Source organism: Tremella mesenterica, assembly GCF_000271645.1.
Source record: "Tremella mesenterica DSM 1558 unplaced genomic scaffold TREMEscaffold_6, whole genome shotgun sequence".
NCBI lineage: Eukaryota > Fungi > Basidiomycota > Tremellomycetes > Tremellales > Tremellaceae > Tremella > Tremella mesenterica.
Window position 1 is genome coordinate 353,233 of NW_006711230.1, and position 20,346 is coordinate 373,578.

Genomic DNA, 20,346 nt, shown 5'->3' on the forward strand with positions numbered 1-20,346 from the left:
GCGAGTAGCTCCTTTTCCCCTACCGTATAGTTTAACTGCGCCGCCTGGAACGCTCCGGATTCGATGGCCACCGGATGCTCTTGTCCTAACTCGTTCACCTGCGAAATTATGAAACCCCAGCCGAAGAACGACGCATCTGTTTGTAGTAGTGTCTTCAATGAAGGGTCAAAGTGAGCCAATACTGGCGCCCTACACATCCTATCCTTCAATTCTTTAAAGGCTCTTTCCTGCTCTACTCCCCAAACAAACGGCACATCTTTCCTGGTGAGGTCATTGATCGGTTTAGCAATCTTGGAGAAGTTGGGGACAAAACGCCGATAATAACTGACAACTCCCATAAATCCCCTACTCTCTCGCAAGTTCTTAGGACGGGGAAAAGATACGACAGCATCGATGTAATCCGGGTTACTGGAAATTCCCCTCTGTGAAACCACGAACCCCAGGAAGACTACCGAATCTCTCTCAAACTCGCACTTACTAGCTTTAACGAACAAATTCGACCTCCGAAGCACTTCAAACACCTTCGCCGTAGTTCCCCTCAGTTCTTCCAACGTTTGACCGTAGATGAGTATATCATCTATGTAGACTACTACTCCCTTTCCCAGCAGCTCTCGAAAACTTTCATTCAAGAAGTGCTGAAACACAGCGGGAGCATTCCGTAGGCCATCTCGGACAACAAGAGACTCGAACATACCGTACTGTGTCCTGAACGCTGTCAGGTGTTCATGACCTTCCTTTACTCGTAGGAGTTGATAAGCCCCAATTAGGTCTAACTTGCTGAAGTACCTCGCTCTTCCCAGCTCTTCGGTTATCTGGCCGATCAGAGGCAGAGGATAGGCGTCGGGTATCGTTGCCTCGTTTAACTTTCGGTAGTCAATGACCATTCGCCATTGACCTTTCGCCTTCTTCGGTACCAAGAACATCGGTGATCCGTAGGGCGAATTACTGGGTCGAATTCTTCCGGCCGACATTTCGCGGTCTAGGATGTCTCTCAGCGCACTTCTCTGATCTTCTCCAAGCGAGTAGAGTGGAGCAACCTTCAGGTTCGCCCCCTCCTTAAGATCAAACTCCAAATCATAGCTCCTCGAGGGAGGTAATTCCTCACCTCCCTTCCTTGGGTTAAAGACATCAATGAACGAGTGGTATTGTTCAGGAACCACCTGATACAATTCCTCCTGTTCCTCCGGACTCAGTTCATCCTGATCATCTTTGTCTCGGAGATCTATCGCGTCCGTCGGAGTTGGCAGACCTATGGCCGCTAACTTCGCCGCACTTGGTGGGGTTGGGATGGGAAATTTCACCGAGTTGTCTCTTCCATCAAGGACAACCCCTTCCTTCCTCATCCAATCCCACCCTATCACAACATCTGCGTCGCAGAGCGTTGTTACATCGAGACGAACAGATCGCACTTCGGCGTCCTTCGTCAAACTAAATCCGACTTCGACAAACTCGGTGATAGGCCCCGCGACACTCACCGAGCCGTCGAACATGTGAACGGGTACGCTCACCTGATATTGTCTCCTTTCTGCGCCTATCTTCGTCGCCGCTCTAGGACTTATATATGAACAAGTAGCCCCGGTGTCCCAGAGCGTAGTTAGCTTCATTCCATTAATTAAAATGTCCGATTTAGGTTGATCTCTGGAAACGGAAGGGATGAGGAGATGATTATCGACATTGCATGAACAAGGGGTACTGAGTGGTGTATTTTTGTATTCACAATCCTCTGGCTCCATCAGTTGCGTCTCTTTTATAGGTTTGGGAATGGTGGCCGAGAGAATATGGCGGACCCGCCGAGCCTCGCCTACTGCGACAGGTCCTCTTCTTTTCCCTGGTTCTCTTCCAAATCTACTTCTCCTCCAACCGCATTCAAGTTCCTCCTTTGTCCAAGAGGTACTGCATTCCCTCCCGACCCTCCACCACGTTCTCCGAACTTCTCTCCCCATGGAGGCAACAGTCCAACCTTAACCTTAGCCTCCCTTACAGGACATTCCTTCAGCCAATGTCCTGTTTCACCACACTCCGTACACTTCCCCTCTTTCCTCCTTGTCTCCCTCAGATCGGAGCTTGGCCTAGGCCATTTTCGGCGAACTTCGTCGATGTTCGGCGGCGCACTCCTTACCACCGTGGACGTCATGGCCGCTTGGACACCAACCTGCGCCGAAGGTTGTCCTTTTTCCCATTTCTTCTCTTCTTTCTTCTCCGTCCTCTGACTTTCCACCACTGTCGTTGTCCTTATCCCTCCTTCCCTTTTCCTCTCTGCCTCCTTCTCCACTTGTCTCCTCCACAGGCGGTTGTCCAAGGGAATCACAAACTCCAATAGCTCTTTTACAGTCCCAAACGATCTACCGTGTCTTGCGATTTCATCTAGAAGGTGCGATTTTAGTCCTTTCTTGGCTCGGTCAACTAGGTTTCCATCATCAGACCACTTGAGAATCGCAACATGTCGCTGAAAGGCGGAGAAGTAGTCCGAAGCAGACCCGGTTTGCTTGAGGTCGTTAAGTTGTCGGGCCGCAGTTCCTTCTTCGTCTGGATCACCAAAGTTAGTCTTGAGGTACTTAACGAACTGATCGTGTGTCGTGAGGTACTCAGGAAGAGGTCTTTTGGATAGATCGGGCTGCACTGCAAGAAGAGGTGTTTCGCGTAGATGAGAGATCATGAAAAAGACTTTCTTAGTGTCGTCGGGGAAAAGATGAGAGTTCAATTCGAAGTGTACGTCGCACTCAGACAGAAAGGCGGTTAACTTGTTCCGATCTCCTCTCCATAGGTCTGGGTTAGGTAGCTTTATCCCTTTCCGTTGTTCGCCCACTACGCTTGGGGTCGCCGAAGTTTGCCGTCCCATGGCGTACCTCACCCCTTCTGATATCCCTTCTGCAATCCCGCCCACTGTATCCCTTTCTCTTCTCTGTTCCCATTCCTCCCTACGTCTTCTCTCCTCCATCATGTCTTTGTTCATATTCGCCACCATCTGCATCAAGGCCAACACCACCCCTTGTGTTCCTTCTTCTCCCAAGTTCGCCGTACTTCCAGTGTTTTCTCTTGGGCGTGGGGTTTGGTCTGATCCAAGTGGGGATCCCACAGGTGGAAGAGCATTAGACGGAGGAGAAGGAGGGTTAGAAAGCACCGGTGGAACGAACTCATCTCCTTGAATTGACCCCCCCACACTATCCTCAACTCCAAGGTCCTGCCCCATTGCTCTGCTAAGCTCCTCCAATGCTCTCCTCTCGTTCTCCTCCATCCTGTCTCCATCCCTACTCATGCCTCGTGTAATTCTTCTTTCTGGTTCCATATTATCTTCGTACTTCTCCGAGGTTCGCACGGGTCGTCGGTAAGAGCGATCCTTGATACTGTCACGGCCGTCGAACAACTACTTCTTAATAGACCGACGGTCGACGAACCTCGGCTAACTTCACGCTCTGAGTCGATGTCTCACCCAACCAGGAGGGCGCAGACGTCGAAAGGGGTGTAACTACGGCGTACTTCGGCGTAGTTACTCTAACTAGGGTTTTGATCTACTGATGGCGATGTATCTTGATTTATAGCTATCTCTATCTGTCTTTTACTACTGACAACAATCAAGGATCGCTGAAGAACTTCAGCGATCTTCTCAGCTAATATTATCTACTCCTCCTAGACGTTCATCCAACCCTCTCGCGCTTTGACGTACTTCAACGCACTTCGTCCAACTTCCCCGAGCCCTCGGCCATCCTCTTCCTCCTTCGACTAACTCCGCCTAACATCGCCGCACTTCTGCTCCCATTGTCCCTACTTAGCCTAACTCCGTCTAACTTCGCCGTACTTCTGCTCCCATTGTCCCTACTTAGACTAACTCCGCCTAACATCGCCGCACTTCTGCTCCCATTGTCCCTACCTAGCCTAACTCCGTCTAACTTCGCCGTACTTGGTCTCAGAAGTCCTGAGTTACGTGTAGAGTAAAGAGGTTAAGATGTGATGGGGGTTTTGATGGTCAAAGGAGGGTCATTGTTGGTGGAATAATCGAGGTGTCACGACGTAGTTCGTGACAGGCATGTGGGCATGAAGGTCGGGCCACTGGATATCGGCGGCCGAGAAGGTCACAAACGCATGTGGGGTACCAAGTTGTCGGATCATTGCAGCAAGGTTACGACTTTGGGCACCCCAGTAAGGGGGTGTGCCCGTCAAGGTGGCTGCTGAGCGGCGAACACGTGTTGCCAGCTCCTTTGCAGGATCAGCCACCATGGCAGCTATATCTGCAGCTGAAAGTGCCCGATCCTCATCGTTGCGGCTGACATAGAAGCCAGAGAGACGTTTGGCTCGCCAGCGCATGACACAATTGAACGCATAATACCTATCAGATTTCAGCAATATTCCAGTAGGAGAAGAGACTACTCACCGAAATCGAGGATGCTGTGCAAAACGTCCATCCTTGTACCTCAGAAGATGTCTGAAGTAGTCGGCATCTCGTACTTTGATAGACCGAGGTTGATTGAGGTCTGCTTGCCCAGTAGGAAAGAGGAAGGGGAATGCCCTTGTCAAGAACGGGTTACTGATATCATGCTCATTGACTGGTGTTGATTGTAGCATTGGACCAGTGAGGACAAGAGGCAATGCCATGGGAGCGTTTCCAGCGACTTCATTGAGAGCCTCACGCACATCCTCAATGACATTATCCACCTCACCAAGGTTGGGGATGACACCTTCAGTGATTGAATCCTCCTCAGGCAACTCTTCATCTGATGGTCCAGGGTGAGGGTTGACCGGGGTGTCCGGAGTATTGTCAACTACCACAGACCGCAGCTGATGGAGGACTGATCCGTTGATAGGGAGTTGGTTGAGAGCATCCCAGTCAATCTGTATGTTCCTGTAATCTGGATGGAATCGTTGGAGTGCATGCAGGTTTGCAAGTATACGGGAGCGTTTGACCTGGAATTCTGGGCGGCGGGAGAATTCCTCACTTGAGTCGTGTGGATGGGATTGATGGGTAGGTGGTTTGATGATCAAGATGTCTAGCTCCGTGACAGTGAGAGGGAGACGAGAGAGAAAGCGGCCACGATCGTGAACATAAAGACAGGTATGACCACCGTACTTTGTCTGACCACCTCCAACACGCCATGTTTGTAGTAGAACATGGTATGGTGATAGCAACATCTCCTCCACTTGGGAAGGAGTTTCCGGGACAACCATTCCTGCGTCCTGGCACAGTTCTTGAAGTGACTTGCCTGGGTCCATGTTATTCTCTGCAGTCCATTTTGCTGGATTTGCTCGGCAACGTGTGCGACGTCCTCCCTCCACCTGCATTCCAAACCATCTTTCTTTGCAGTATGTGCAGGTCTCCATTGTCTCTGCAGATAATTTCTCATGAAAAGTGTGAATGTGTTCAATTGCGGTGTCAGTAAGACAAACTGACTGAAGATTGTCAGGAGTGGAAGGGATTGGCAAGAATAGATTGTCGGCCTCCATTGGCATTGGTGACGAAGGAGGGGACAACTGACGACGGTGATATGCAGCCCTTGACGCCTCTCGACAAGTACTGCAGGTCTTGTAGGGAGCCAAATTGCTGTCCTCTTTGGAAAACTCCACCTTATCCTTCCATATTTTGCACTTTTGGCATCGAGTTTGTCCCTCATGTCGACTGATACGGGGTGGATGGGCAGCCGGAGGGGGACGTGGAGCTGCATCAGGAGGAGTTGTAGGTGTGACATACGGAAGACGGGGTGCACGTCTTGTACGGACAGGACGTCTCGGTTCAGTGAGGGGGAGTGGGTGAGCACGCAGTGGAGTTGGTGAGAGTGGCTCTGGTCGAGGACGTGGCATACCCCTGTGTGTGCCGGGAGTTATTTCGCCTGGGGAAATGGAAGTTGGATGAGGCCTTGACCGGTTGTTTGACTCAGGAATAGGTGTAGTTGGTCGCAACTCTGGATTGTTTTGTTCCATGCAGGATTGACACGTAGTGCGGAGGCGGTTGCGCATGTCCCGAAAGTGTGGTGTTGTGAATGTAAAGCCACAATTTGAACATTCAAGCTGAATATGGCGGTAGCGTGGTGTGGCAATTGATATTGGTTCTTTCTTTCGACAAAAGGAGCAGGTCCTGTAAAACTCGTTGCTCTGGTGACCGGTCGAAGCTTTTCGGAAGTGGTCATCATTGAGCTCCTTTGTCACGGCCGTCGAGCAACTTCTTCCTTATAGACCGACGGTCGACGAACCTCGGCTAACTTCACGCTTCTGAGTCGATGTCTCACCCAACCAGGAGGGCGCAGACGTCGAAAGGAGTGTAACTACGGCGTACTTCGGCGTAGTTACTCTAACTAAGGCTTTGTTCTATTGATGGCGATGTATCTCGATGTATAGCTATCTCTATTTGTCTTTTACTACTGACAACAATCAAGGATCGCTGAAGAACTTCAGCGATCTTCTCAGCTAATATTATCTACTCCTCCTAGACGTTCATCCAACCCTCTCGCGCTTTGACGTACTTCAACGTACTTCGTCCAACTTCCCCGAGCCCTCGGCCATCCTCTTCCTCCTTCGACTAACTCCGCCTAACATCGCCGCACTTCTGCTCCCATTGTCCCTACTTAGCCTAACTCCGCCTAGCATCGCCGCACTTCTGCTCCCATTGTCCCTACTTAGCCTAACTCCGTCTAACTTCGCCATACTTGGTGTCAGAAGTCCTGAGTTACGTGTAGAGTAAAGAGGTTAAGGCGTGATGGGGTTTTGATGGCCAAAGGAGGGTCATTGTTGGTGGAGTAATCGAGGTGTCACGACGTAGTTCGTGACATCCTTGTTTCGAGCATCACATCGGGTTCCCCTTGAGCAGTGCATGGGCTGTACTGTCAGCATTGCAAGTACTAAGTAGTGTTGAGAGTGCTTACATCTGGTAGGCAAAGAAGGTCGCCTTATGCCAGTGATGGTATTGGTTCTACATGTGTTAGTTACACATCAGCAGTAAAGGAGATTGACTTACCAAGAGTGAAAAAATGCTGAACATGCATGTATAGGACAGAGAGGTGGTTGATGACGCTGTGTATCAGGATTGTATGCATGTGGATGGGGATGTGGCAGAATGGGATGCATTGGGATGTGGCAGAATGAATGCATGAGGGTTGTGGCGGAATGGATGCTTACTGTGTTGCTATGAATGTGGCAGTAAATAGGCGTGTACCTTGAGGGTTCTCAGTTAGGTGTGGGGAGGGGACTTTGTGGCACTTTTTCGATAATTCCTTATCTGGCCCCCCCACTTAAGCATTCAGTTGGCCAGAGCTTCGCCTATGTTGAAAAGTAGAAGTATGAAAGGAAAATAGATGTGGCGGAAATTCAGCTTTTTATCAGTCGCGCGTTTTTCTGTTTTTGACCCCCCCACTTTCCGGTTTTTTCCAGGCACATCCGCAGAAATTCTCCCCGTAAGAGCTACGCTGACTACTCGAACTACTCGTACCGCGTACCTACTTCTTCACGATGAATGCCACGGTCCGGCTAGAGCGGATGCCGGTCTCTGCTTAGTTTACGTAAACAGCTGATTTGGCCGGCCGATCGAATGCTGATGACCGAGCAACGATCTCACTTTTCCCACCTTACATCGTACGTCGCACAGCATTTCACCTTATTCAACTTTTGGTCATGGTATCCATCTCATACCTCAGCATATGACATCCCTCCGCCCTACTCCCTCGTTATATTGACACATCGCTGAGTAACTTGATCCGCCATGTCGTCGTCATCAACCATCGTGTCGACCGGATCGACGACTACGTCGTCACCCTCCTCTTCAACCACTTCATCAAATAGAGGAGGGGGAGGCATGTCAGTCTCCTCTTTCTCTCATACTTTCACTACTGACTCCAAGGTCTTCTTCACTTTATCTATTCACATTCCTGATCACAATCGTAGTTCTTGGTCTTATCTCCGCTGCCCTCCTACTTCGGGCGTTTTACATCCGTCGAGCTTTTCATCGAAGAGTCGAAGAAGCTCTACAGAGAGGTGAAGCATTACCAGAAGAAGCTATGACCGCTCTTGGTATGACTCGACCAACCAAAAAGAAGAGAATAGGACCCACACCAAATCTTTGGGAGACCGAGCTGCTTCATCCCGATCCACACCCTTCTGACGAATGGGAATCTTTCACTGTCAGTTCACTCTGTATCCCCTATGAAGTGGTTTGGGATGGCAACTGACTGACAGCCACTCGGTATGGTTCGTTTTCCCCCAAATATCGAATCAACACCGCCCCCAGTCCAGACTCTACCTCCATTTCAACCTATAACTAGAAACTTCTTTCGGTCCGTCTTCCGACCCACAGCCCCTCTACCCCTTACAAGACGCACCGACCCTGTGCAACCTCTCGCGGAAGACCCGGAAGAAAGGAGCGGTCCCGCCTTCGAACTTCCAGAATATGGAGAGAAAGTCGTTCTAGGAGTCTTGATTTCCTTACCTAGTGAAAGTCAGGTCAATTGGACGAAAGAAACGGATGAGGATAACGTCGAGATACCTGAAGTCTGTTTAGGTGTCAGTATGGCTAGAATAAGCGAATGAAAGGATGTTTTGGTATGTACAGTATCTCTATGTTGTATCCCTGCATTGCCTTCACGACAGACTATCTAGTACGTCATCCTGTTTCGTAATGACCCGGATCTAACGGCCTTCCATAGGCTTCGCAAAGAGATAAGACCTTTGTAGAGATACGTAATCTTATGGACAGCAATTGGGTGCTTGGGAATTGACGCCTTCCAGATAAATGTTCGTCGATGAGGACTTTCATGTCGACAGGTATAATAGACGACAAGATATCCAATCTCTATTCAGGACTATATCCACGACTCTACTCACGACTACCTGGCACAGACCGACGGTGACAGACGAAACGACTTTCCACGACTGAATAATGTCGACCAGTTCTCCCATTCAATCAAGCAGGAGAGGCTGTAATACCATTGAACCGTTCCGCAACGGCACTGCTGCTACAAAGACGAGAAGAACATCAAAAACCTCACCCTCTGCACGCCCACCGAGCCATCCGAGTTATCACGTGAAAGAGCCCGGAACCCATGATTCATCATCGACGTCAAAGCGTCCTACAGTCCCCTCAGGGATGACTCGGGCGCCCTCGACAGGCTTTTTGGAACAGATGGGCACCGGTGGGCCTCAATCGTACGATCCTCTTGACCGTCAATTCCTCCCCTACTACAATCCGTTAGTCCCCCAAAACTCGTCCGGCCTTTCGGCGGCTCAGACCAGCCGACCGGGATACCCTTTCACCATGTCGACTGATTCTCATCCGGCCGATGGTTCGCCGCCATCCTCTATAAATGCACAAGCCTTGGCTGAGGACTTCGTGCTTATTCCAAAATCGTTACTTTCCTCGCCAATCCCCACCGCGCCTCTGAACAATTCATCAGGCTCCAGCGTTCATGTGCCCGACACCCAACCTCTTGAAATCGTGAGAGGCGTCCTCAGATTCATCAGCCGTGGAAGCTTTGGGGTTCGATGACGAAAGCACATTCCCCTCATTCCCACGACATCACCCTATCACATCGCATCTTTCCACCCCCCCATTCCCTCACGCGACCTCCCAACACTGCTCATAAATCATTCTCCTTTGTTCGAAGAAACGTCATGGTCGGAGTGACGCGTGGCGATGACGCTGAATGGGTGACAAGATGACGCCATGAGAAAACTCTCACGCATCATACATTTACACTCATGTTAGGAAATTTTGGGAGGGAAGGGGAGGGGAGGAGAGGTTTGAGTCAAAGTGATTTTGTGGAGCCATATTTAAACCTTTCTAGTAAATCATCTCACACTTTCCACTAGAAGATTCTCTGACGAAATCTAGATTTGTGACGTAGTTCAAGAAGACGTTTGGGAATACTATTTAAACCCCTTTTGTCAAGAAGCGAGATCTATCTTCCCGTCAAATACCCTTCGATTAGTAGATTCTCACAATGCAACCCTCGAGCCCAACTATCTCCCGGACCTCGTCTGTTAACAGCGGCATCAGTAAGTTTCAAGACCTCATCGGAAAGTCACCAAGCCGACCGATTCTGACTATCTCTCAAGCTTCCGGAAAGTCTGATTTACCGTCCTCGCCAGATGAGCTCTTGCAAAGGCTCTATCGGTTCGACTCCAATGGCCCACCGTTCCCGCCGTCAGACACTCTTTCTAGCCAGGGCGAGGCGTATCTGGACCACAGTATGATCACGTTCGAACGTGATTATGAATCCTATCTGAATCTTCCCAGCTCCAACGCACAAAACCACTCGACGTTTGAAAGATACGATTGCACCTTTTGTGGCTACCTCAGCGCAACACCGAAGTGCCCGAAGTGCCCGAGCACATCTGAATCCTAAATTTCGAAACGGGGTTTCATTTCAGCTTGAGGTCTTCATGAAAATGACTCTTTCAATGTCGAAATACCGGAAGAGTTCCAGAGTATCAAGCGTACATGTTCGTCTCGGTTAAGTGATCTAGAATGACCTGTGAAACTGGAAGGGAAGAGAAAGCGAGTGGAAATTGTTTAGTAGATGTGATAAGATAGATAGATTTTTATGATGCAGAGATGACCGGTTTATCCTGAGAGACGTACGATTACCCTGCATGCTGATGAAGGCTTGTGTTACTCTACAGTTGCACTTCATCATAACATTCCGTCGTAGATCGTAGAGGTAAATGTGAACGAGGAAGAAGTGAGGCTTCGCCACCTTCGGAGTTTACGAACGATCTCTATATTTCTTCTGCAAGCTACCCTAATGACCCTCCATCTACTTGTATATCACTACAATCTATCTCTTCATCAACCTGCAATGTACTCGTAGCCTCTCCGATTCTCCGACATGCAAGTTCATGAACAATATGACCTCATCCAAGCATTACGAGCCCGATCGACAGACTGACAACCACCATTCATTCATCAAAAAGCGGAAGTCTAAATCCTCTCTTGTTCACATCTCGAATCCTTTCACCATCGCGGAGTCAGTCGGAGGATGAATGATATTTCTCACGACTACGATACGAGATCACAATTGGGGAGATGCCCCGGGCAGAGGGATATAAGGAGTTTGAGTTTCTCTGTTGTGTCTTGACCCTTTGGTAAGTTTTTTAATATGACGGAGTCGGACTGTTTGACTGTATCACCTCCACGTCAGAATCGTCGTCGATCGAACGCTGTCAGTCTTGCTGGCTCTCGTGCGATTGATCCGAGCGTGCTCAACCGAAGTCCCGATGGCGATGGCGAGGGCGATGGAGATGGAGATGGAGATGGAGATGGAGATGGAGATGGAGATGGAGATGGAGATGGAGATGGAGATGGAGATGGAGATGGAGTCGGAGTTGGTGATGACGATGACGATGACGATGATGATTATGGTCTTGCACCCGAAGCTCCCAAACAACGTGATATTGAAGAAAAGCATTATAACAATCCCCGAGTGCTCACTCATGGTTTCGACATTCCTTCAGAGGCCGAGTCTGGATCGGCAGGTTCAGAAAGGACCTTTCGTGAAAGTGGAATAGCGGTCATCACTTCGATCGATCCATCCCTACTTGTGAGCGAGCAAGAACGATATACTCAAGAGTCGCAGACCGTTCCCCATTCATGGTGGTCACTTGAACAATTAGCTGCTCATCGAAACTCCTCCAGAAGACCGCGTAAAACTATCCGCAGTGGTGCGAAAGAGATTGACCGTTCCCTGGTTATGGAGAACTCCCCGATCTTATCATATGGAGGTTTGATAGAGAGTTCATGTCTACTTCATCAACATCGAGTCGCTAGCTTCGAACCTCCTACACAATGGCTTTGTCAACATGATGGATCTTCGACCGAGCCGATATATCTGTCAAATCGATTCGAAGAGAAAGTTGACTCAACAACAGCTGTGACATCATCAGTCCCAACGGTGAAGTTGACACCGTATAAACCCCAGAAACCTCCTCCTCCGCCAGGAAGATACCCACTCAGATGTTATCCCGACCCTGGAACCGATTCTCCCGTGAGAGCGCGATGGGAGGACGGCACTTATCAGCTCACGGAGGACGATGAAGATGATGCGTACAACATGTCGAGTGACGAGGAGGAGTAATGCATGGAGTGAGGATGTCGAAGGGAGAACGGTTTGTCACATAGTCATTTTCAAACCAAGTTTAATGAGGACACGAATCGCACAGACTTGATTCTCCAGCCTGGGGCGACCATCAATGAATTACATCTTACCTACAATCTGCAGAGGGTCGAACGGTAGTGGATGAGTATCGTCAGTGGTTGGGATGTTGGAGGAGGGAGGAGGAACGTGTAGAGTTGTGAGAAAAGAGTAAGTGATGCATATCTTCTTAATCTCCGCTCAGAGCGGACTTTCACCTTCGAAACCTGCCAAATACATTACGACTATCTAACAACGTTCTTTCCGTCTTCTTCGGCCAACTCGACCTATGTTCTGATAAATCACCTCCACAAACATCTTTCAATATAGAAGATACTAAACTTCTATTCCTCGTCTTCTCAAACAACTTCCAAATTCTTCTCGTAGCCTCCACCTCGACAAACCCCTTTATCTCTCACGTTCTCATCCACCGCCGGGGACCCGGGCGGATCATCTATCAACCACGTTCTTACGAAATACGACTCTCTCCCCTTCCCTTCCGTTGTTCGAAGCGGTCTAGACCCATCCAAGCTTATCGAACGAGATACGGGGGCACTGCTTATCCATTGTATCTAGCTCTTTTCACGGTGGTGCGGGCTGAATCGGGGATTCGGGATGGTTCTCAGAGTTTATCAAGAATGTGGGAGGGAAGGATAGACTGGGCAAAGGATATAAGGTGGGACAGAGTCGAGTAAGTCCCTGACCCATCACTCATTTCAGAAACACCACGATCATGGCTGCCTCTACAACAGTTACAAGCAAATGCGGAGAGGTGGAAGATGGGCTGACCGCATTCAGTCATGAAATGGAATCGAAGCAGACCGCTCCTCCTCCGGTACGACATGAATCTGATCCTGACCCAACACCGGTCGCCATGACGTTCTCTGTTGGCGACATTCTCGCAAGTTCCGAAAAGGACGGTTCTCAACCGAACACAGACCCAAGCAGCTTTTGCGCAAGCAGTTCTGTCGGACTTATGACTAATTTTTCAACTGATGATGAAAGTGATGCAGATGAACCGCGTTCGCCCTGGACGACGGCGTACGATATAAGAAAGGGCGGAACCTTAACGGTGACAAATCCAGACCCGGACGCACCGCGATTTGACAGTGCAAGTGAGGCCACGGCGTAATGTTATAGGCCCGACTAGCCCTCGGCCAGGCTGAACGGAGCAAGACTATAATGATGACTTTCAGGTTAGATGCATTTTCAAATATGATGACGCACAAGATTCACTTTTGAAGTGAACGATGTTAAACAGGACACGGCGGATTTTTGTGACTTCCACCAAATCAAGTTCGAGCTTTGTATGTTTCGTGGTGTGTTTGTGAATACATTATGTTGCATGGACTGACTTAAGGTGCTTCTTGTTTGTCTGCGGATTACGCAGCAACATGTCTGGAGTAGATTGAGACCACATGACTTCGTCAAGCCATTGTACTGCATATCATGATAATCATGCCAAATGTCGAAATCCAAGACATCCATGTTCATACATCGTCATTGCTCGTCTCTTCCGTCTCTACCCTTCTGCCTCTCTTTCTCACGAAGTGGATGACCTCTGACCGACTCCGTCTACCCAGTCTGATCTATGACCCACTCTTGTACTAAACGGGAGACACGTCGTATCGGCTGTCGTACATTGAACCGCATATTCTATCCGGAAGCTTTCCAGGATGGTCGTGAGAATCTCATGAGAATAGGAAAGAACAAGATGTCATGTTGATCGTAGTGGTGATGTCTCCGGGTCGAGTTGACTAAGAAGGAAGCTCAATTGTTGTACGTCTTCTGTGAATGGTGCGGAATTGCTTGAAGTCATTCTAGGACCACCGCCTTGTGGAGGTGAAAGGGAAGATTTGTTGAGATCTTCCATTGCTAGCCAACTGGTTGTTAGAGACATCCTTATCCTCATCGCGAGCCTGTCCAACCGCAATGTTTCACATGGCAAGAAGAGATATCACGCCTGACTTGACTCTCTCAGTCACGATTTGATTCTCTCAGTTACGATTGAAGGAGCGGTGGAGGTGAAGCGAAAAGTTTGATGAATACTGATTACATAGGTTCGATGGGCGGAAAATATTGATTGACTCACTGATCCAATTGACTCCTCAATGACTTTGCCTTCAACCTAAAATGACTATACATAGCTTGTTCAAAAGGAAAAGGTTTCCCATCCTTATCCTTTATCCCTTCTCCACCTTGTAAATCCTGTACTCTTTCATATAAAAACTCTTTTTCATCTCTTTCATCTTCCAATTGCTGTCTCAATCCATCAATCTCCTTCTCCAATGTCTTCAATCTTTTTGACGCTCCTGCATCCATCGGACTGGGATAAGCTCCCACAGAGAAAGAGGTATTGGTTCTTCTTGATGGTGTTAATGGTGTAGCGTCCAATTTCCTCAATTGATCTGACATGTCTTTACCTAAAGCATCATGAGATTGTTGTAGACCGCGTAAGAGATCCGCTCGATTACCCAGATGAGCATTTTCATTTGTCGACATTCTAGATTGGGATCGTATTGAGGAGAGTTCAGAGAGGAGTTGAGAATTTTCCGCTAATGAAGATTTATAGGCTTCTTCAAGTCTAGCAATCTCTTCTTGTTGTCTTTGTATTTTCAAATCTGAAGATGTAGAAGGACGAGAAGGGGAAAGGGTATTGGAAGATAATGACATTTGTCTTCGTTGATCCTGAAGATCCTTTTCCAAAGAAGCAACACGAGCCTCTGCTATCTGTTTAGCGCGATTTGCTTCTTCAAGTAACATGGATTCATCTTTCTCCGCAGCTGTAAGACTTGCTCTGGCAGATCGAGCTTCCCTACTCCGAGCACTTCTAGCTTTCTCTAGTTGACGAGTCGTATCTTCCAAATCGGCAATAAGTCGATTTCGATGAACTTCCAAACTCTTGAGAACAGTATTCAATCTTGAATTCTCTTTGATCTGTTCGGCTAATTGATTGTCGGTGAACTTCTTTGCCTGTTCCAATACATGGTAATGTTCAACAACAGTCTTGTTCTCACGACTGCGCAAGAGGGCAATTTCCGCATCTCGAGCTTTGATATCCCCCGCAGCTTTGGCCAGATCGCGTTCGGCTTGCATGGCAACATTACGATGTTCGGCCAACTCGACTTGACTGTCATATATTTGCTGCTCGAGATGTTGTCTTTTAGACAATTCCTCCGCATGAAGCCGAGAGACCATCTCAAGCCGTTTCGCCCAATCGGATTTCTCGTTTTCAATCGCCAGTACGGCATCTTCGAGGTCGTCATAGTCCGTCTTCGCTTTAGATAGCTTCTTCTCCATATCCTGACCATCAGCGACTGAGACCATCATATAATGGGCCACTCACCTCCTTGGCATTCGACACGGTTTGAAGCTTGTTCTCAGTCACTTGTAATCGATCACGCACAGCAACCACTTCCGCCTCGACTTGCCTCTTCACGGCGTCCGCCTGCGCGCTCGAAGCCGAAGCAGTCACTAACGCAGCCTCTTTTTCCTTCAACAAGCTTTGAGCAGCCTTGAGATCCTTCAATGCAGTAGTGTGACTCGTTCTCAAACTCTCGACGTCAACTTTGAGCTTGTTGGCCAGTTGTGCCGAACTGTCTCTCTGATGATCCAGGGCCTGTTGCAGCTGACCGACTTGGTCTCTCAGCCTGCCCATCTCGGCCTCTCTGCTCCTATCAGCTTCTTGTCGCTTGACATCTTCGCTGGATTTGGCCGCCATAACCTTCCTGAGGTCGTCTAGCTCTTTCTCGAGCCTTTGCCGGACAGACGCATCCGATTGGCGCTCTTTGTCTTTTGCTTGAAGCTCGGCGGTCAGGGCATCGATCTTAACTGTGAGAGCAGAACGAGATTGGTCGGCCTTTTCTTGCGCTTTTTGCGTGGCAGCTCGTTGGTTCTCGAGTTCCCCTATTTGTCGTTGTTTGGCTGCTAACGTTTTCTCCTGCTGTTTGACCAGCTGCGCTAAATCGTCGTGCTTCGTCTTGAGATGCAGCAGGTCATCTTTCAGAGCCGCTACCTGGGTGTTCCCCGATTCTCTGTGTCATTAGCTCTGAGCTCTCGTCGTGGAAGTGATCACCTCACAGTTTGTTTTTCTCCAGTTGCAACCGTTTCTCCAATTCGAGAATACTCATATCTGCCCTCTCCTTAGTTCGTCTCGATGTCTCCTCTTTCTTCTCCACCTCCCTCTTCAGCTCATCGACCGTCTGTTCCAATGCAACTCTATCCTTTTCGACCTTTGCCAGTCCTTGTGATCTGTCTTTGGTCTCGCGAAGAAGCTCCGCTTCTCTCTGACGCCAAGCCGACCCTTCTTTCTCCAATAAAGATGCTTGTTCGACCAACTGATCAAAGTCCAGTTGCATCTGTGCCACTTGCCTCTTGGCCTTTTCTGCTTCTCTCAGTGCCGCCTCTCGATCCCCATCCAAGATATCGATATCATTTTCCAACTCCGAAATCTTCTCCAATAGTTCAGCTTCTCTTTGCTTACTTCGCTCCAACATGCGATCCTTATCCCTTGCCAATTGGCGCTCTGCCTCGAGATCCACCTCGATCTTTTGCTTCTCTGCGATCATAGCTACTCGTAGATCTTCTAATCGACGCTTCTCCGCTTCGTCACGCTCTGCACGCTCCTTGGCCATAGTCAATTCAGCTTGCTTTCGCACGAGCTCGTCGTCTGTCCGGGTAGCAGATAACAGAGGCCGTACTTTGACGTACAAACTCCACCAAGGCCAATCTCGCAATTGGATATATATCCTCGCGTTACGTTGTATAGTCTGGACAGCCTGACTGCGATTCAAAAGCTTTTTGAACTTACGTCTGGCAATACTCATCCGAGCTGCCCCTTGGAATCTTTTGAACAGATCTGTGAGAAGATTGTCGCGTCGCTCCTCCAACTCTGCCAGAACGCCAGCTTTGAAGAAAATCTTAGTCGCACCGATCTTGTATACCTGCTCGTCCAGCTCCAAAGCTTTGGCAATCTTCTCAGCGGCTTTTCGTCCGTCGATATAGCCTTTGGGTATTATACCAGGTGTCAAAACCTCGTATCTTTGTCGGAACTCTGCGAAAGAGTGTCGGTTAGGATATCCGAGTCGGGCTATCCGAATACCTTCCAAGACACCATTACATCGAAGTTGATCCATGACGAGGTTCATTTCCACTTTCCCCGGTTTCTTCTCAGTGTTCGGAACAATACAACGGACAAAGTGTGGTTGAGTTGCAGACAATTGTTGCATGAGTTGACCCAACTGTTCTTTATGTCGTTGCCCGACAGTTCTAAAGGCACCTCGTTTGACTTTTTTGTGAACACCCGTCGTGGCTGCCTCCTCGGCGTAATCAGCGAAGAGATTGGCAATACTAGGAATTTCCGACTGAGCGAGGAGACGAGCGACAGCATCATTGATAGGGTCTTTGTTCTTCTCCAACCAACCGGAAGTTCGGTATTCCACGTCGCCCGCATAGTGTCGGACAGTAAAACCCGCTCCAAAGCGAGTGGACCTGAATTTGGACGAACCGGGATGTCTAGGGCTAGACCCTTTGCGCGGCTCCCACATTGAAGTGACTTTCTCAGTGAAGGTGACGTCGGTCGCTCGGGGCATGATGCACTCTTCATCGAGACAAGATAAGATACCGATAGGTTGAGAAGATTCGATGAGCTCTATGGTGGGTTGAAGATCGAGGCCAAAGTTGACGTAATTCCATTCGATACCTTCTCGCGCATACTCTTCTTGCTCGAGAGTGAACATGTGGAAGTTAAAAAATTGTTGCTTATCTGTAAGCACACTGTCCGAGACTTGGCTGATATATCAACTGACCAGCTTTTCGTTCGTGAAGTTGATGAGCAATTGCTCGTAGCTATTCTCCTCTGCCCGTCAGCGCGATACAGGTCGGGAAAATGGGCCCACCGAAGATCTCGAACCCAGCAATATCCAACACCCCGATGGAAAGCGATTTGGCACTAGGTCGGTCGAGCGCCTTGTTGATCCTCTCCACCATCCACCCAAAGGTCTTCTCGTACATATACTTGCATAATGCAGAGAGCTCGTCTTCGGCTTGCTTCTTCGTCCGGCTTTGAGTGACCCATTCTCTCCCCGCCAGTACCTTTGGGGACAGGACAGCCTTTGAGAACTCCTTGACCGGGATACCTAAGAGGTGACAAACCTTGTCCGCCAAAGGTTGATGCTCGGAGGGAAGAAGCGCTTGATTGGAAGATGAGCCTGTGAGGATGATATTGCCGATGTGAAGGATCACCGCAGGGATCCGAAACAGTTCAAGACGTTCCTCCTCGGAAAATCCCACTACCGAAAGAGCCTCGATCAGAAGTCGCCATTCTGTCAGATCGTCCACTCCATCAATTTCAAGTCGAGATCTTTTCAGAAATTCGTACTTGTTGGCATTGCTGTCCAGCAGAAGTCGTTCTGATCAGGTCAGTCTAAGCCACTGAGCCTGACTGTAAATGACTCACGACTCAGTCCGGCCTCCTTGGCGCCCCGCAGCAATTGATAGAAAACATGGAAACATCTTTCGCCCTCAGCTCGAGCGGTTACTCTACTTTTTTCGAGTAGGTACCAATCGATGTTTGCGCCAGCAATGGCTCCGCTGGGTGAGAAGAAAATCCGGATGAACTTGCCGAATCGACTAGAGTTGTTATTACGCATGGTCTGGGCATTTCCGAAGGCTTCCAAGATGGGATTGGCTTGTAAGATCTGTCTTTCGAGCAGACCCAGTGGTTGCTGATTTGGTGTTTGGGCCAGACCATACAAATCAATCTCGTCTGCTTCTTTGCCCTTGTAGCTTGAGGACCGAGGTAGACCCGAGAGCGGCGCTGTGGAAATTGACTTTGATCGGGACAAGGAGGACGAGGAATCAGAGGAGGAGATCGTGGACGAAGCGATGGCTGCGAGGTATTGGATAACCTTCTTGGTATTCTCAGTCTTTCCTGCGCCCGATTCTCCTCTATATGCAGTGAGCTTCTCTCGTCAGAGATGAGGATGATGCGTACGTTATGAGAATACTCTGAGATTCCCTTTCTTCGCCTATCTGCTGCCACGCTCTTTCCGCAACAGCAAAGATGTGTGGAGAGTTCTCCTCTCTTCTTCTGGACCGATACTGTGCGATGATCCTTGGAGTGTATATGGGTAAAGAGCGGTAAGGGTTGAGTGAAATCAAGAAAAGACTATGTTTGTTCAGCACTATCGTCCATACGCTGTCCCATTAGGCTCACCCTGAGTAAGTCTGTCTAGTCAGCAACTACTGTCGGAGAGATAAACAGCTCACGTAGATGGTCCCTGCTCCGTAACGGAGTTTGAGAATGTTGATGACGCTCGCTTCATTGAGATGCGTCAAGTCTGCGATGTCTTCCACGCCATCGAATTGCGGAGGGTTCATAGGCGACAAAGACCACAGAGGTACATTTCTCATCTCCCCTGTACTAGCGATGACCACTTGGGCTGTTGCGTCGGGACTACCCTCATCTCCAGATTGAGACTTGATCCAACCTGGTAAGAACCCCTCAACTGGGTCGGGAACCCACATCCGCCTGCTTTGAGCATCCGGAGGTGCGTCATGTAGGTAGGGAGAAGGCGAATTTACACGACGAGTGAGTGAGATAAGTCGTTCCATGAGAATGTCAGATAGAGAAGAGGGATAGGTGATGTGAAGAATGTAGTTGAACAGTGATCAGCCATCGACCGGGAATGGAGGAAAGAGCAAAGGACCCACCTCTTGTCGTTGAACTCTGCCTGGGCGGCTGCATTGGCGGCATCATCTTTGTCACGGTTGGACCTCCGGAAGAGGGCGCCAGGGTCCATGATAAGTTGGACCACCTAACCAGGTAGACTGGTGAGCAGGAGGGAGTCACACTTTCCCAAAGGATGTCAAGGGAGCTGATGATCTTTGTCCTGGTTGAACGATTGATCAGTGAAGAAGAAGGGCAGAAAGCATACAAACCAGCTGCAGTGGGAGTGTTACGGTGGCACAGTGGCTAAGGGAAGATATACGGTGAGATGGGACAACAAACCTAGGGAGGATGTATGATGGGAGGAGAAGGGAGGGAGGAGGAATGACGTTGAGAGCACGGACCGCCACCGAGACGCGCGTAGGGATAATCCCGACGGAACTCGAATTAATCCCGACGAAATTTTGGCACTTTCTCCCAAAATACGTCACTCAACCCGAGGATCCCTCCACTACTGACCCAAATACCTACGGAATGTCCCCAAATCCCCCCTGTATTGAATATGCATCCTAC

The 20,346-nt window shown here is 49.1% G+C and overlaps 7 protein-coding genes across 7 annotated transcripts; 4 read left to right on the forward strand and 3 right to left on the reverse strand.

The window, feature by feature from the left end:
- Nucleotides 1-1,801: 1,801 nt before the first annotated feature.
- TREMEDRAFT_62695 (uncharacterized protein) lies at nucleotides 1,802-3,286 on the reverse strand (the record flags this gene model as incomplete). Its single annotated transcript, XM_007005006.1, has 2 exons — nucleotides 1,802-2,206; nucleotides 2,885-3,286. The coding sequence occupies 2 exons, from the start codon at nucleotides 3,284-3,286 to the stop codon at nucleotides 1,802-1,804; spliced, it is 807 nt and encodes a 268-aa protein (XP_007005068.1).
- Nucleotides 3,287-3,572: 286 nt separating this feature from the next.
- On the reverse strand, nucleotides 3,573-5,678 carry TREMEDRAFT_62696 (uncharacterized protein; the record flags this gene model as incomplete). Its single annotated transcript, XM_007005007.1, has 4 exons — nucleotides 3,573-3,608; nucleotides 4,213-4,324; nucleotides 4,370-5,307; nucleotides 5,469-5,678. 4 exons carry the CDS (start codon nucleotides 5,676-5,678, stop codon nucleotides 3,573-3,575), a joined length of 1,296 nt encoding a protein of 431 aa, XP_007005069.1.
- A 2,003-nt stretch (nucleotides 5,679-7,681) lies between these two features.
- Nucleotides 7,682-8,505, forward strand: TREMEDRAFT_62697 (uncharacterized protein; the record flags this gene model as incomplete). Its single annotated transcript, XM_007005008.1, has 3 exons — nucleotides 7,682-7,776; nucleotides 7,820-8,099; nucleotides 8,155-8,505. The coding sequence occupies 3 exons, from the start codon at nucleotides 7,682-7,684 to the stop codon at nucleotides 8,503-8,505; spliced, it is 726 nt and encodes a 241-aa protein (XP_007005070.1).
- Nucleotides 8,506-8,854: 349 nt separating this feature from the next.
- On the forward strand, nucleotides 8,855-9,460 carry TREMEDRAFT_62698 (uncharacterized protein; the record flags this gene model as incomplete). Its single annotated transcript, XM_007005009.1, has 1 exon — nucleotides 8,855-9,460. The coding sequence occupies one exon, from the start codon at nucleotides 8,855-8,857 to the stop codon at nucleotides 9,458-9,460; it is 606 nt and encodes a 201-aa protein (XP_007005071.1).
- Nucleotides 9,461-9,619: 159 nt separating this feature from the next.
- On the forward strand, nucleotides 9,620-10,543 carry TREMEDRAFT_71746 (uncharacterized protein). The gene is made up of 2 exons (XM_007005151.1): nucleotides 9,620-9,757; nucleotides 9,806-10,543. The coding sequence occupies exon 2, from the start codon at nucleotides 9,915-9,917 to the stop codon at nucleotides 10,317-10,319; it is 405 nt and encodes a 134-aa protein (XP_007005213.1). The 5' UTR covers nucleotides 9,620-9,757; nucleotides 9,806-9,914; the 3' UTR covers nucleotides 10,320-10,543.
- A 529-nt stretch (nucleotides 10,544-11,072) lies between these two features.
- TREMEDRAFT_62699 (uncharacterized protein) lies at nucleotides 11,073-12,047 on the forward strand (the record flags this gene model as incomplete). Its single annotated transcript, XM_007005010.1, has 1 exon — nucleotides 11,073-12,047. One exon carries the CDS (start codon nucleotides 11,073-11,075, stop codon nucleotides 12,045-12,047), a length of 975 nt encoding a protein of 324 aa, XP_007005072.1.
- Nucleotides 12,048-14,287: 2,240 nt separating this feature from the next.
- On the reverse strand, nucleotides 14,288-19,906 carry TREMEDRAFT_68898 (uncharacterized protein; the record flags this gene model as incomplete). The annotated part of the gene is made up of 11 exons (XM_007005128.1): nucleotides 14,288-14,353; nucleotides 14,448-15,407; nucleotides 15,451-16,138; nucleotides 16,185-17,863; nucleotides 17,912-17,961; nucleotides 18,002-18,514; nucleotides 18,562-19,052; nucleotides 19,099-19,272; nucleotides 19,348-19,349; nucleotides 19,374-19,635; nucleotides 19,818-19,906. 11 exons carry the CDS (start codon nucleotides 19,904-19,906, stop codon nucleotides 14,288-14,290), a joined length of 4,974 nt encoding a protein of 1,657 aa, XP_007005190.1.
- Between the last annotated feature and the right edge of the window lie 440 nt (nucleotides 19,907-20,346).